This window comes from Leptonotus elevatus, chromosome 12, assembly GCF_054856555.1.
Source record: "Leptonotus elevatus isolate MCC_2025b chromosome 12, RoL_Lele_1.0, whole genome shotgun sequence".
Taxonomy (NCBI): Eukaryota; Metazoa; Chordata; class Actinopteri; order Syngnathiformes; family Syngnathidae; genus Leptonotus; species Leptonotus elevatus.
In genome coordinates, this window is record NC_141250.1 from 23,145,209 (window position 1) to 23,160,434 (window position 15,226).

At 47.7% G+C, this 15,226-nt stretch overlaps 1 protein-coding gene across 1 annotated transcript; it reads right to left on the reverse strand.

Moving 5' to 3' along the window:
* Positions 1-806: 806 nt before the first annotated feature.
* LOC147165100 (SH3 domain-binding protein 4-like) lies at positions 807-14,971 on the reverse strand. The gene is made up of 5 exons (XM_086090453.1): positions 13,950-14,971; positions 8,171-8,355; positions 5,367-7,711; positions 3,114-3,302; positions 807-2,167 (listed from the first exon to the last, which is right to left on the reverse strand). Exons 1-5 carry the CDS (start codon positions 14,228-14,230, stop codon positions 1,946-1,948), a joined length of 3,222 nt encoding a protein of 1,073 aa, XP_085946579.1. The 5' UTR covers positions 14,231-14,971; the 3' UTR covers positions 807-1,945.
* Positions 14,972-15,226: the final 255 nt, after the last annotated feature.

The following is a 15,226-nucleotide window of genomic DNA, read 5'->3' on the forward strand; positions in this document are numbered from 1 at the left end:
TTTTAAAGAAGTATGTTTATGGTAAGGCGTTTATTTTTTTTAATTGACCATGTAGATAAGGTGGAGTGTGTGTGTGTGTGTGTGTGGGGGGGGGGGGGGGTTAAACAACCATGTATATAGTAAGATGCTTTTAAACGACCAGGTAGTAAAGCGTTAAAAAAAAGATGACCATGTATCATAAGGCTTCTTTAAATAAATAAAAAAAGGCCATATATAGTCATGTATTTTTAAACGACCATGGGCATGAGGCATTTTTGTTTAAAAAGACCATAGATTTAACGACCATATAAGGCTTTTTTTTTATGACCATGAGAATGAGATTAGTCATTTTATTTTCCTGTTTTCTGACTCACTTAGAAGGATTCTTGCTCAAGTTAAACAAAACAAGTCACTTGAATGAAGCACAATTAATGGTGATTATTTATCGAAGATGCAGATGTGCCATTTTAAATGACGTACTATGTATTCTACAAATGGCACCCGGTCCCTTCTTGCTTGGGGCCCCTGGGGAATATTGCTACGCCACTGCTTGAGCACAAAAGAGTTGCACAAGGTTATTAACGCCAATCGGGTCACAAAACCAAAAAGAGGATATTTGCTCTTAGAGCTTAGATTTCAAACTCAATCAATCTAAATGCAACATGTTTGTGTTCAAACATTACTTTTGGTGAGAAAAATACCTAAAATATTTTGCCACTAAAGCTCAACAAAGGCAAAATTCGCCGCATGTTTTTTCGTACACAAAAGTACAATCATTGAATTTGAGCACAAAAATACCTTTTGTACATACACAAAGAGACAAATGGTCCGAGTGTGCAAATATTGACACTTTATTTGTGATGAGCAGCAATGGCGGCGGTGATGTCACATGACCACATACGCGCCCTTTTTTGGCAGGCGTTGAAGATAAACAGGAAGGTGAAAGGTCGTTTGTTTGTTTGTTTGTTTGTTTGTTTTGGAGCTTTGGCTTGCTTGTTGCCGTGACGACGCGCTACAGAAAGGCACAACCGGGCCACTGGGGGTCACTCTTGCCTTTGTTTAAAAGTCACAGCCCAACAGATCATCCGAGCAAATCACAACCACTTGCACCGGAACCCGACCCCAAAATTAAAAACTAAAACTAAAACAGTGTACTTCCACAAAAGCTCCAAAACAATGTGGGTCGCCTACCAATGACGTCATGCTACAGGATTGGTTGGAGATCATGCGTTTACAATTGTTCAATAAAGTTATTGAGGAAAAAAATCCGGTTCACGTCAAAACATTGGAAATAAAATATTAAAGATGTCATTTAAATAACCACATTTATGGACTAAAATTGTAAAAACATAAATAAAGCAAAGAATATAAAAGCAGGATACTTTAGGATTTAAGGGAAAAAAATAGAAGCTGTCGAGTTTGCCGATGACGTCATTACAGCAGCGGAACGAAATGCGCGATTCAGAAGTGTTCACAATTTACAAATCACAATACAGCACAAAAACAGTCTTAATAATAATAGGAAGTCATTAACAATCTAAACTAACAATATTTTTCATCTATTTGATTATTTATTCAATATATCTCACTTTTATATTCTTAGTTTATTTACGTTTTTACAATTTCAGTCCGTACATTTTGTTATTTAAATGACATCTTTAATCTTTTCTTTACAATGTCTGACGTCAACTGGATCATTTCCAGCCAATCCTGTAGCGTGACGTGTTCGGTAGGCGACCAGAATTCCCGCCAAATGCGGCCCAAACGGACAGAATCGGCTCAGAAGCGAAGCGTCTACGTGAAGCTCCAAAACAAGCAAGAATATGAAAGTCGCCGGCTGGCTGGCGTTTGGAGGGGGCGGGTCTCCAGAATAAATGGGACCAGCGTGATCACAAGCAGCACGTGTCAATAAATAGGAAGGAGCGGCGTGTAGAAAAGGGCCGGGTAGAAAAAAAGCAAGCGTCAGTCAGATGGCAAAGTCGTCGGAGGCGGGGCTGAAGGCGGAGCTCCGGAGGGCGTCCAGGCAGTGGACCAGAAGCAGCGTCCCGCTCAGGTGCTTCCAGCGTTTGGTGATGGGACTCTTCATCCGGTCCAGGCCCACGTGGAGATCCTGGATCACGTCCCGGTAGCTGTCGCCCAACTGCGCCGCCCACGTCACCAGGAAGTCGTACGCCGGCTTCCACATGGCCTGAAGCGCAACAGCGCCATCGGCGGCATCAGGACACAACACGCACGTGCGCGCAAAACAGATTTCCCGGACTTGAAGATGCTACTTTTTCATCCAAACCCTGCGGCTAAACGACTGCTTTGCTTTTTTTTCTTTGCTAACGCCGATCAAGGGGAGAAGAAGAGGACGCTAGTTTTTGACGTCGAAGAAGGTGAGTTTTCATTGCGAAACGCAACACGACATTCACGACGTTTATTTTTTCACTCCCCCCGAACTTAATGACGTGTTACAAGCACTGGAAACAAGGTATGCAAAAAAAAAAAAATATATATATATATATAGGGGTGTCAGGCAATTAACATTTTGTATTGTAATTAATTGCATGCAACAGTTAACTCACGATTAATCGCAAATTTGATATCTGTTCTAAATGTACAATAAAATATTTTTTTTATTTATATATATAAGTTTTCATACTTTTGTTAACATAAAAGAAGAAAAATGTTTCATAGAAATGTGGCTGCATCTTTTAGTCATTAATACAGTCATTTCAGAATAATTCATAAAATTGAGTTCAAATTAAAAAGATGTACTGTACTGTAAAAAATGAATGCGATATTGATTTGTGTTGGGGTCACTTCTCTGCCACTAGATGGCATAATTGCATTTGTAAAACGGTGATAGCTCAATGCATTTTTCATTTGATTTGATGATTTTGAGCTAATCTAATCATTAACATGAAGTAACTTGTGAAATGAAATTGTAAAATATTATTATTATTATTATGAAATTCCTTACTGCAACATTTTGATGCGAACGCGTCTGCTGCGATGCAACTGCAATTCCGCCAATACAGGCTTTTCCAAGTACGGCGTGGCATTAAAGGAATTTTAAATCAACTCAAATTAACATTTGACAAACCTAATATATATATATATATATATAAGGTGAAGAGCGAGCGTGTCACCTCGCCATCCACGACGCCGTTCTTGTCGCGGTGCGGAGCCTCGTAGGCGTCCATCTGCTGGCGGGAAACCTTGGCCAGGCGCTCGGCCAACTCCCGCCAGCGTCCCGCCACCTCAACCGCCGTGGTCAGAAGCACAAAATCCATCACCAGACGGGCGACCAGGCCCTGGCAGTCCAGCTTCAGCAGGGCCTGCAACAGGAAGTTGACGTGTCAGAGGCAGGAAGTTGACACTCGAGGACCACAAAAGCAAATGGCCGCACCATTGTGGTTCGGTTCATATTGACATCAAAGAAAATCAAGTGTTTCTCTCAAAGGCTTGTATGTCTGTCTTAGTGAACCCGCTTGGAGGTGTCCCTCAGGGATCAGCCTTGGGTACGTTTCCTTTTTCATTGTCTTTATGGTTTTCCCCCTTCAGATGGTTCTGTTCTGGATTTGCACCTCAAATCTTTTCTCTTCACTCGAGATAGACCGATATGTTTTTTGCCAGGGCCGATGCCGATTATTAGTATTTAAGAAGGCCGATAACCGATATTTGAAGCCGATATTCATTGTCAGTAAAAAAAAAAAAAAAGGGGGGGGGCATTGCCGTCCAATTATTAAAAATACAAATGCCAATCTTGACTTTGCTGAAATGTCTTTAAGCATGAATGTTTATTTAATGGGATACTTGACACATTGAGCCACGAGTCAAGTATCCCTTTAACACATTTTTTAGACTTTTCCAAATAAATGCAGAAGTTTTTTTTCTTATTTTTCTTAGACAATATAATTCCTTTTAAATTAAAAAAAAATGTTTTGGGAGCTCCCAAGAATGCGTCTTCAAAAGTTAAATGGAAACATAAAGAAGTAAATACCATCCATCGTTCCGTTTTTTTCCGTCGTGAGCCCGAAATGTCGTATTTGGAGAGAAAATGCGACGGTGGGCTGCAAAAACTTCCTGGAGGTGTCCCAATACTTTTGATTTGAACCCAGGGCGGCCTCGATACGCGCTTCGTCCCCCTCGTATGATTCCTTTTTCCATCTCCGCTTGATTCTTCTCATCATCGTCGTTATTTTCCCATCCGAGACATTGCGCGACATTCCGACCTCATTCCTACGTCTCGTTACTGCTGTGTGTGAACTCTGACCTTTGCGTCTGATGCAGCGAAATGACTGGCGCGCTCCAAATCATGTTTTTTTTTTTTTTTTGCTAGCTGGTCTGCTTGACCGGCTAAGAAATGCTTCCAAAAGGAGCAAACGCAGGAACAAAGACGGAAAATTGCGAGCAAAATGAGAGCGAGCGGTCTCGGCGTCTTCTGGGATCCGCGCGGGGAAGAATTCCTTCCGGAAGGAATTCTTGGACACGGCAAGAATTCCTCTGCAATGCTTTTTGTTTTGTGTTTTGACTTCCAATTGGTCCACTCCTCAATTACGTAATCAGCAGCAGAGGCGGCCACCTGCGCCTTTATTTGCTCGCCACTTCCAGTGACGGTTAAAGAATGAAAGCTTTAACATGATAATAGTCCTTATTATTGTCCTTATGATAGAAATATGGAATTATTAGAAGTCGCCTGTAAGAAATGAAAGCGAGTCGGTTCATTCACAGAATGAACCGATACGCAACTCTTGAGTCGTCAGCGGTACCGAAAGCGCGACCTGAGGCGAGCGACCAAAGGCTATTTTAGTTAACTAAAACGAACGGAAAAAAACGTGCTAACCAAACAGAATATAAACAAAAACGAAAAGTAACTGAAACTACATTTGACTCTAATTAGAGTGAATTGAATGCTTGAGCCTTCGGGATGATTTGAAGTCGGTTTATTTTGATATGAACCCGATTAAGGACGTTTGAAAGTGCCGAAGTGACGTCATCTGGCAGCAGCCAATAGAAAAGCACTTTGACATCGTTACACTGGCCTGGGATCGAACCCATGCTCCGAGGATCAGGAGACGGCGACTCTACCACTGAGCCACGCCATCCCAAAAGCAACAACGACGACGACGACGACAAGCGGATGCACCGCGATTGAAATTGTGGAAAACGGGACCCTTTCTCCTTACTGGAAATGAGGGCGTGGTCAATTTAGCACCCGAGCTCGTGCCATTCAGCCAACATCCCCCCCAACACTCATCGAAATGTACCCTGACAGTGTTAACATGTTAACACTGCTTACTGCATGTCGGCTCCAACAGCGGGAACGCAACGCGGACGCATTTGCTGCGAACGTTCCCAGATGGCGACGGACGGACGGACGGACGGACGGACGGACTGACCGTGAGCAGTTCCTTCTGGAAGGACTTCCGCTCTTTGCCGTCGGCGCTGTTGCAGTCTTCTTTCAGCTTCTCCAGAACGCAGGCCACCCGCTCGGGCTCGCTGTCCAGCTCGGCCCGGCAGAAGTGCGTCACGGGCAGGTTGCGGTACCCGAGGGCGTCGGCGAAGGCTCGCCAGTTGCCGACGTTCTCCATCAGGACGGTGCGGACCGAAGCGTAGATGTACGTGAGGAACTTGCAGGGCCGCAGAACCTGCTCCAGTAGCAAGGACGTGGTGAGCTCCGGCCCGCTGAAGTAAATGGGCTTGACTTTTCCCATCAGCAGCACGTTTTTGGTGTGGACCAGTCCCACCCGGCCCTGGTAGTACCCGATGTACCATTCTTTGGTCCACAACTGGCCCTTCAGCTTGACCTTCTCCTCACTCAGCAGTGCCACAAAGTCTCCTTTCTTGTACTCCAACAGGTAACTGTTCTTGGTCTGCCGGATGACCGTCTTGATCAGTTTTCCGAACTTGAGGTTGGCGACCCGCCGCTCGTGGAACACCGGGTACTTGGTGGCCACGGCAAGTGGAGACAGTACGATCTTACCCACTTCCTTCTTCTTCAGGAAGCGGCGCTGCATGGACGTCTTGGGACCCGTCTTGGGCGGCGGCGTGGGCGTCTGCAGGCAGAACTGGGCCAGGATAACATCCTGGTCGTCTTTGACCTGGATCCTCAGGGTGAAGTCGGAAACATCCAGACCGTTGCGAGAACTTATCAGGTAGACCAGCCGGCTGACTTTGCCCAGTTTGATCTGGAAACCCCGAACCACTTTAGCCTGCTCACTGGCCTTCACCTCATAGTTGGCCATGTTGGAGTACATCCCCACACGGAGGTCCTGGGGTCTGGACAGGACAAACTGGTGTTTGCCCCACAGCTGGAGCGCTACCGGCGGTGACGACTGCGCCTGCTTACCCACTTCGCTCACCAGCAACGACTTGGGGGCGCAATCGTGACCGAAGATGGCTACGACCGTTTTGAAGGAGGGGTGAATGTGTTTGGGCCCGTACACCCCAAGCGTAATCTGTTTGACCACGTGATCCCACACAGTGGAGTCTGACGACGTGGACTGGGACTGCGCCACCACGCAAACGTACATGCACGGTTCCAGGTTGTCCAGGGACACCCGGACCGTGTCGCCGTACAGGTAAGTCTGCGAGACGGGGGCGTACGGCCCCTCTTTACAGTCGCTTCTGACGCACAGGATCCGCGTGGTCTCCCGGTTTTGCGCTTTGACCGCCACAGATACTTTCATCTCCAGTTTAATGCTGGTTTTGGTCTCCATGTTGCTGAGCTTGAGCTCCACTACCGGGCCAGAGGTGGTGCACCGGTCGTTGTTCAGCTCCAGAGGCGGGTCTAAGAGCGCTTTGAGGGAGATCTGCTGGGTGTCCCCCTCCACAACGTGTCCCTCAGGGACGCGGACGCTGATGTCGGTGTCCGGGAGCTGGACGGCGCCTCCCGAGCTGTCCAGCCGGCAGACGATGTTGGTCTCCACCGGTTGCGTCTGGCCCCAGCCTGGGTTTTGGCCCAGAGAGTCCAAGTCGTGGCAGGACCTGGCCAGCTTGCGGTGGCTAAGCCACGCTGTCCGGAAAGCCTCCCTGCTCTGGAACTGCTCTGGCGCCGGGGCTTTAAGGTTGCTGAAGAAACCGCTGGACATTGGAGGGTTGTCCGACTGGGCCTGCAGGATGGACATGTCGGACAGACTGTAGGACCGCTTGCTTCGGAAAAAGGGGTTGTCCCTTCGAAGACCAGTCCCCGTCGTGTTACTTAAAGGGTTAAAAACACTCTCGCCAAAACCGTTAAAGTCCACGGTGCCGATGACAGATTCTGACATGGACGGAGCGTCAAAGAGAAGAAGATCGTCTGACTTCTCGTTGCTGTTCTGGTCCAGTGGGCCCTGAGGACCACCGTGAAGGAACGGGTTGGTTGAGGTATGCGTGGTTGTGAAAGGATTTCCATTGTGGAAAGCGGCGGGTTTCAGAATGACGCCGGCCCACTCCCCGAGAAGGTCCACTTCCGAAGCCGTCTCCTCCCTGCCGTCCCCCGTGGTGTCAATCATGCCGCTGTCGCTGAACGACGAGTCTCTGAAGCCGACGGGCTCGACGTAGGCGGCCGGAATGTAGCCCATCTCCGTGTTGTTGTGGGCGTACCACCACTCGCCGCCCGACGTGTCCAGAACGTAGAGGCGGTCGCCTTTGGAGAACTTGAGCGTGGTGAAGCTGGATGGGCAGTAGTCCTTGATGGCCACGACCTCCCGGGCTGTGCCCAAGGAGGCGGTAGCGTCCAAGCGTAAGGCACTGGGAGAAGGCACTGGGGACAGAAGATCAGCATCGCGTCAGGCTGGACGAAATGCTGCTAAGCTAGCAACCTCATCTTAATGCTAACCTTAATTGACCTCAACATTGGAGCTCATGACTGGAACCCTACATCAGGGTTCACCAATTATGGTCCTCAAGGTCCGGAGTTCTGCAAGTTTGAGATGTTTCCGCCTACCAACCATGCTGATGATCTGATGATATGAATCAGGTGTGCTAGCGGGAGGAAGCCTGCGGGACTCCGGATCTCGAGGACCGGAATTGGTGAACCTTGTCCTACACCAAAGCCCTAACCACTAAGACCCAAACCTAAACCTTAGGTAAGGCCTTCACCCTGACCCGCCTCGTGTGGATGGAGCCCAATTCCTAACCCTACCCTTTCCCTAACTTCTGATTACGTTAGGCGGGTACGCTAGGCGCTACGAGCTACGAGCTAGCATGGTTGCAAGCTTACCTTTGACATCAATGAGGCTGGACTCGGACACGCTCTCACTGAGGTCGATCAGCGTCCCTTCGGACCTGCAGCGAGGCAGCGAAGCGTTGCTATTGGCCGTGGCTCTGATCCGATGGGCGGCCATGACTGCGGCGGATTTTCCGGAGGCAGAGTGCGACGTCAGCAGCGTCGTCCTCCCGTCATCGCTGAAAGGCAACGCAGAGATTTCATGAAATCAGTTGCGACACGAATTCTTCATTGTGCTTTTTGATCGGCGTCTTTTTATTGCGGCCATCTTGAAATGGTTTCATTTTGACAGCCTGCCCACAGTCGAGCCTTTCACTTAGCAACATGACGCAAAGACCACGGTTGGACCACCGTCCTTCCTGTTTCCCATGTCTCCCTCCATCAACAGCTGATTGATGAACAAGATCGTTATCAGGCTTCTACGGAGCTTGCTGGTTAGCTGGTCATTTGAGTCAGCTGTGTTGGAGGAGAGAGACATGAAAAACAGGCCGGATGGTGGCTGTCGAGGACCAGGGTTCCCCGTCCCTGATCTAAAGTCTGCAGCTAGGCTAGTTAAAAAAAAAAAGAAGCTATTTACTTTTAAAATCTAAAGGCTTAGCACCTTCCGACCTGAAATCTACGCTCGCCACTTGCTGGTCTTGATGACTCCGAGAGCTAAAAAAAAAAAGAGGTCCGCAGGTTTTACAGCATTCGGCGTTCGGCCTCCAATCCTTTAGAGGATTGAAGACATATTTTCACACTCTTGCATGGAGTTAAGAACCACATCTAGTCTGTCAATTGGCAGCCATGGATTGTGCCCCGACCTTCTGGGGTCAGTTCTGAGGTGGACCACTTCTGTGGGGGACTTGCTATGCAGCAATGCTGTGCTCGAACCTCTTTCTACCTGTACCTCATTCAAAGGTCTCTTGGCTCACCCGGTACACACTCATTGGTGGTAAGCGGATTCAACCATCTGTCCTCCCTCAAGGATTTGTTTTACTTGGACCAGAGGACGTCGCCGATCTTTGTCCGTTTGGAAACTCTTTAGTGGTGAAGGGACATTCAAATCGAGTTGACTTGACACGAACCATGTAAACGCTTCTAGAGTAGTAAGAGTGCAGGTCAGCGAGGGACATTTGAGGAAGGGGAAATCCCGGCCGTCAGGGTTCAAATATTCGGGAGTGAAGACGCCCTTAATGTCTGCCACATGTTACAATCCGACAACAAAAGAACCTCGGCCAAAACCTCGACGTCTTGTGCAGGATTTGCATTTTCGTTTTCGATCCCCCGTCCCGCCTCCTTCGTGCGCCGTCCTGGGTGGTCCCGCAGATAGTGGCCCACCCAGGACCGCTTGGTGAGGTCGCCCCAAGGAGACGTTACTGTTCCGTTTATTGGGTCAGTACCAGCGAAGGACGCGCACGCACGCACGCACGCACGCATCACTGCGGGAATCCCGCTTTGATGTTTACGTCTGCGCCTCAGCTGCAGTTGCCATGACGACGGCACGCCTTCCCTCTGAAAAAGGGGGCTTTATGACAGCGACGCAAACGCCGCTAATGCACCAAATGTGTTTTGCAAACGCGTTTGCGGTTCCGCGTGGCCACGGGAGCCGTTTCGCCGACGTTTTGCGTCGACGCCGCAGCAGACGCGCGCTCATGAATGCGAAATGATGAACGCTGGACGATAAACGATCCCGTCTGCCGCTGCTGCGTCCCACTGACCCACATTTGGCCACTCGCGCGTTTACGAGCTGACAATCGGCAAAAACGGCAACCCGATTTTCATCCACTTCATGTTTTGTTTCTGTATGGCTTGTTTGTAGTTATTTTGTTGACAGTTGATGGCGAATAATTAGCAAGAGGTCGCCTTCATTCTCGGATAGCGCACACGTTTTTTGCAGTCATGCTCAAAAAATGTCAAAATATACAATCTTGGTTTTTTTTTTTCCATCACTGTAGCCCGTCTTTCCCCCGCAGCGATAAAAGCGGCCACAGCCCACAATAACAGAAACATCCGACGGTGCGGGGGGTGCAGATTAGGACTTCGGTCCCGTCCACGTTGGGCCTCTTGCCGGGAAGCAGGAAGTGAGCGGCTGAGCAGGAAATGCCTTCGTGATGACGGTCTGAGACCACTGCAAGGTAGATACTCCCTCAGTGTGTGTCTGCGGGTGCGAGGCGCTCTTATCTTGTGTTAGCATGTGGACTCACTGTAAACAAAGCATTTTTCAACCACCTGCAGGCAGTCGAACCTCAGCCAGCAGGCTCGTTAGCGACCCTTAAATCGGTTCCATTGCTACGAAATCATCTGCTGCGAAGGTCAAACTGCAGCCACAGAACGAGAGCGTGTGCGCTCGCATCAGGACGGCAGGAATGCGAGGAATGTCGGCCCGTGGAATGACATCATGAATTATTCAGGAGGAGCCCGAAGCGGCGGCGGCGGCGGCCATGACGACCGCGACCACCACAAGCGAAGGAAAACGGCGCTCTTTGTCACCGCTGTCCAGCTTGTTCATGACATCACCACTTTCACGCACACGCGCGCGCACACTCATTGTGTGTGAAATGAATCTTCCTCACTCACTGTTAACTGAAGCCCAACCGATAAGGTTTGATTTTTTAGCCGATTCCGATATTTGTCTGAAAAATATGCAGATAACCGATTATCCTACAGTATTTAAATACTGTAAAATAGCATTTAAGACACTTATTTTTAAGGTATTTAAATACACTTTAACATAATAAAAAGGTATTTAAACACATTGAATATATTGGGAAGGAGCAAAACACAAAATCTTGCACAAACGGTGTAAACGTTTCTGATCTGATTTGTGTTTACAGGAACCAAATCACATTTTTCCAAACTGAAGTAATCATCCCCCAAAATACAATCATGCCCAAAGATGCACATTATAAAATGAAATCTACAGCATCGCGTTCTGTAGGTGTAAAAAGCAGGAATTAAGAGGATTTGACATTCAATTATCTTCAGCAAAAACTAAGCTGAGCTTGAAATAGGCCTACTTCCTGTTTTCATTTCTTCTTCTTCAAATTGACAGTGTTCAACTAAATTATGTTTTACCATCTAGTTTATATTAAGGTATAAATTGTACAAAAAAACATCCACAAAACAGCAGGAGTGCACACAATTGGATACAATTTTGGTGTAAACAAACCTCCTTGCTGTTGATTAACAAATTGTTGTTTATTTGGTATTGTGTAGCCATTAAAAACAACAACTACACTGGTTAGCCAGCGAGCTAGTTAGGGAGCGTCAAACTTGCTACACCAGGAAAAGTCAACTGAGAATAGATTTCTGTGTGCTTATTACGTTTCCTGACAGTGTGAAAGGAGCGCAAGTGGCTAGCTGGTTAGCATTGCCGCGTGGGGGAAGGGGGGGTTATTTGGCAGCAGGTGAACAAACAAACATTTGCATGGAAGGTAGTCACATGCTCGCCGGCTGATACCAGGCCGTGATGTGACCGAGGGGGGGGGGGGATTGCCATGGGGGTCCGATGAGGCTTATCTAAGATCACATGTGTTGCTGGAAACAATGAAGCTCATTCAAGAAGCAACCCGAGATCAGCACAACTTTCCCCAAACGTCCACGCCGGCGGCGCGCTCCATGACAAAGCGCTACCTTTAGCCTCCTTCTGCTAGCACATTTGACAAACTCTTGATTTCACTTTAAAACTTCATTTATTGATTGATTTATACGTGTATAAGCGGGAAGCACCGTTATGTGTCGAGTCTCCTCTGGTGTTGCCTTCACAGACATTCTGAAATGACAGATTTCTTCTCTGGATATCAGAGCAAGCGTTCCAAAATAGACCTTTCGGAAATCGCACTTAATCATCTGCCTATCAGTCTTTTTATTGCTTTCTCGAGCGACCGTCACTCTTCGGAAAAGTCTGAAATCACAACTTTCATCGAAGACGCTGACCAAAATTCTCCCAAAACAAATTAAATTTCTGTGTTGCCTTCACAGACATTCTGAAATCACAGTGACTGTAAATACAGTTGACTTGTATGGCTATCCGACACTGATGCTGCTTTCAGGAACATTCTGAAATCACAGGACCATCTATTAACATCTCAGTGACGATAGCTCAAACCTCCATCTTACTTTGACGTTGCCTTCAGGCAAAGTCGGAAATCAGTTTTCAACCAACAACATCGCACTGACTGTAAAATTCAACCTTACTGTGGTGCTTCCTTCACGTACACCCCGATTTTTTTCCAATCTATCTATGATTTGGTTAGCGATCTGTTGTCTGTCCTACTTTGGCGTCGCATTTGAGGACAGTCCATAATCACAGATTTCATCTTCACACAATTGCAGTCAAATTCCTAGAAATTCTCGTGTTGCTTTCAGGGTCAGTCTGACATCACAACAACGCGCAAGTCTCCGTTCTCCTCAGATGCTGCCCGCGGTCGGAAATCACAATTGGCCCCCGCGACACAAATGCCGCGTAAGGAGCGAAACCCTTGTGAGTCGATCGTTGCCGTTACCGTGGCGATGCTCTTTGACTGGCCTGTCAATCAAGGTTATTACTCGCCCCGTCGCTCGAGTTGAATTCCTCACGCTTCTTTTTCCTACCTTGCCGCGTTCATGGGAACGAGGAAGCCGGACGTTTCCCAGCGTAGATGAGGAATGATGCGAGGAAATGTCACTCCTTTTTTTGTTTGATATTGTTTTACAAATCGGTCTGCTTTTCCCACTAAAAAGCATTGAGAACGTATCCTGCAAAATCGATTCCATTTAGTCGATAAAAATCGATTAATAATGATGTGTAGTTATTCATTACTTATCACAACAAAAATGGGAGCCATTTGCCTCCCTGCTTAACACTCAGCATTCCGGGTTGGAATTGGGGGTTTAGATCCCCAACTGACACCCGAGCGCGGCCCCTGCTGCTGCTCACCGCTCACCTCAGGGGATGGCTCAAATGCGGAGAATACATTTTGCCCCACTTAAGCGGTTGCGACAATCAGCGGTGCTTTAACTTTAACATGTAAAGTGTTGTTATTTGATTAAAACAGCCTGGCCTCTCAAGAAAAACGGTCTTTTTTGTTTATAAATGAGTGACATCAATAAGTGAAAAAATAATAAATATTGATTTACAAGTCACCCTGAAAAGTAAAAACGACTTAACTAAGAACACAATTACAAGTCATTTGTTGATGTTGAAACATGTTTGTAAGTTGTGTGTACAACCCCAAAGCTAGCTTTTTTGTTTGTTTGCATGTTTGTTTCTCCATCCATCGCATTTTTAGTTCCACTTCCGAACGGAGCATGTCATGTTATTCTCCACACTGCCCCCTGTCGGCCTGGCGTATACAATACACGACACGTTCGACCCACAACGCATCTGGAAGCGACAACACGTCACGTTCGGTGTGAGAAAACATCGATCTCCAATCAAGCTAATCACCGATCGAACGAGGCCGGACGAGCTCCAAGAAGCCTGCGGAGCATCCGCGTTCCTAATCTCCATGGCAACCGAGATCTTAACCTTCCCACACCGTTACGTGTTGGACGAGGACTCGCCGACGCCGCTTCGGAACCGGCTCGGTTCGGTAGCCACGACTCGCCCGCGACAAGTGAAAGAGCATCGAAACACGTCCACGTTGACGAAAAGTCCGTTTTGGGAAGTCGTCAAGCTTCCCCACTTCGCTCCTCGGCTCGCAAACTTTCCATGAATCCGCTAAACGCGCCGCCATGACGACGAGAGAAGAAGAAGAAGAAAGAAAAAGATGATGCTGAAGAAGAAGAAGAAGAAAAGATGGCAGCTCACCGGCTAGCACGTCGCGTCTCGTCCCGCGAGCGAAGCCAAGCCGCTGCTGTTGCCGCCGCCGCCGCCGCTGTGGAGCTTCGCCTGTCGGCCTGCTTCTGCTGGAAGAGGGAGAGGAGGGGGGAGGGGGAGGAATGGAGGAGGGGGGGGGGGGGGAAGGAGGAGGGAGGGAGGGAGGGAGGAAGTGGCCCACCGGCCATCCCGGCTGATGTCACCCGGCCAGGGAGGAGCTGAGGTGGAGGAGGAGGAGGAGGCTTCCCGCCACACGTCATCGGCGCCGCCATCACAATCCAAGATAAAGATGAACAAAAACAACATCAACTTCTTTTGCACTGTTAGTGAGAATGAAGAGCGAAAAAGAAACACAGAAGAAGCCTTTGCATCCGAAGAAGAAAGGATTCCATTCATAGCTCTTTTGTTCTTAACCAACCTGCTATAAGCACACAAAAAAACGAGTTATTTAAAATGTCCATTTCATTTTAGAATTTAAATTGCGTTGAAAAGTTATTGAAGAAACTCCTCACGCATCATCTGTCACAATCTTGTGCTAAGCGCGCGTGCGTCTCCAATCAAAGAAGATTCCGTTAATATCTCAAAATATGCAGCGTCGGATTTGAAATTGGATTCATTACGTTTGCTTCACTTCAGGTTGAGGTTAGGCTAATAACTTGCTCCGTAAACACGTGCAGCACATATTGCTCGCTTGCTTGTGGATGGGCAGGCGTCAACAAACCGTTGCCAAGGTAACGGGACGAAGCTTCTCCATTCGTCAACTGCTCGACCTTGTTGTTGTTTTTCAGCGACGCGTCGCTTCCAGCTGCTCCGTCCGCCGGCGCAAAGAAAGGCCGGAAGCGTCCGAACAAAGGGTTCGAAAAAGCTGAGAAGAGACGCCCGCCGCCGACGGACTTCCTGTTGATGGCCGGAACGCCAATTGGAGCGCCATGAAATCTTTTGCCGCATTCTCTTCATTTGCTTTTCGTGTCGCGTTGTTTAGTTTTGTTTGTTTGCTTTGACTTGCGAGCGGAAATTGGAGGGACAACTGCCGTGTGGTGGTGGTGAATTGAACTCAAAATATGCAATTAACAATGACGTCACTGAGGAATTCATCTGTCATTTGTTGTTGTCATCCCATTAACAGATGAATCGCAGAAAACATTCTATGCTTCACATAAAAACACGTCTCATGTTTGAAATTGGCAATGCAGAAACAAATTATTCAACAGAAAATTAATCAATGTCTCATAATGGAAGACTAGAGAAATGTGAAGAGGTCACGTCTG

Coding starts and splice junctions, on each gene's coding strand:
- LOC147165100 (XM_086090453.1), bottom strand. CDS start 14,230: ATGGCGGCGCCGATGACGTGTGGCGGGAAGCCTCCTCCTCCTCCTCCA. Junction 7,712..8,170: donor CAGCCTCATTGATGTCAAAG/GTAAGCTTGCAA, acceptor TTCTGTCCCCAG/TGCCTTCTCCCAGTGCCTTA. Junction 3,303..5,366: donor TCCAGAAGGAACTGCTCACG/GTCAGTCCGTCC, acceptor TTCCTGTTGCAG/GCCCTGCTGAAGCTGGACTG.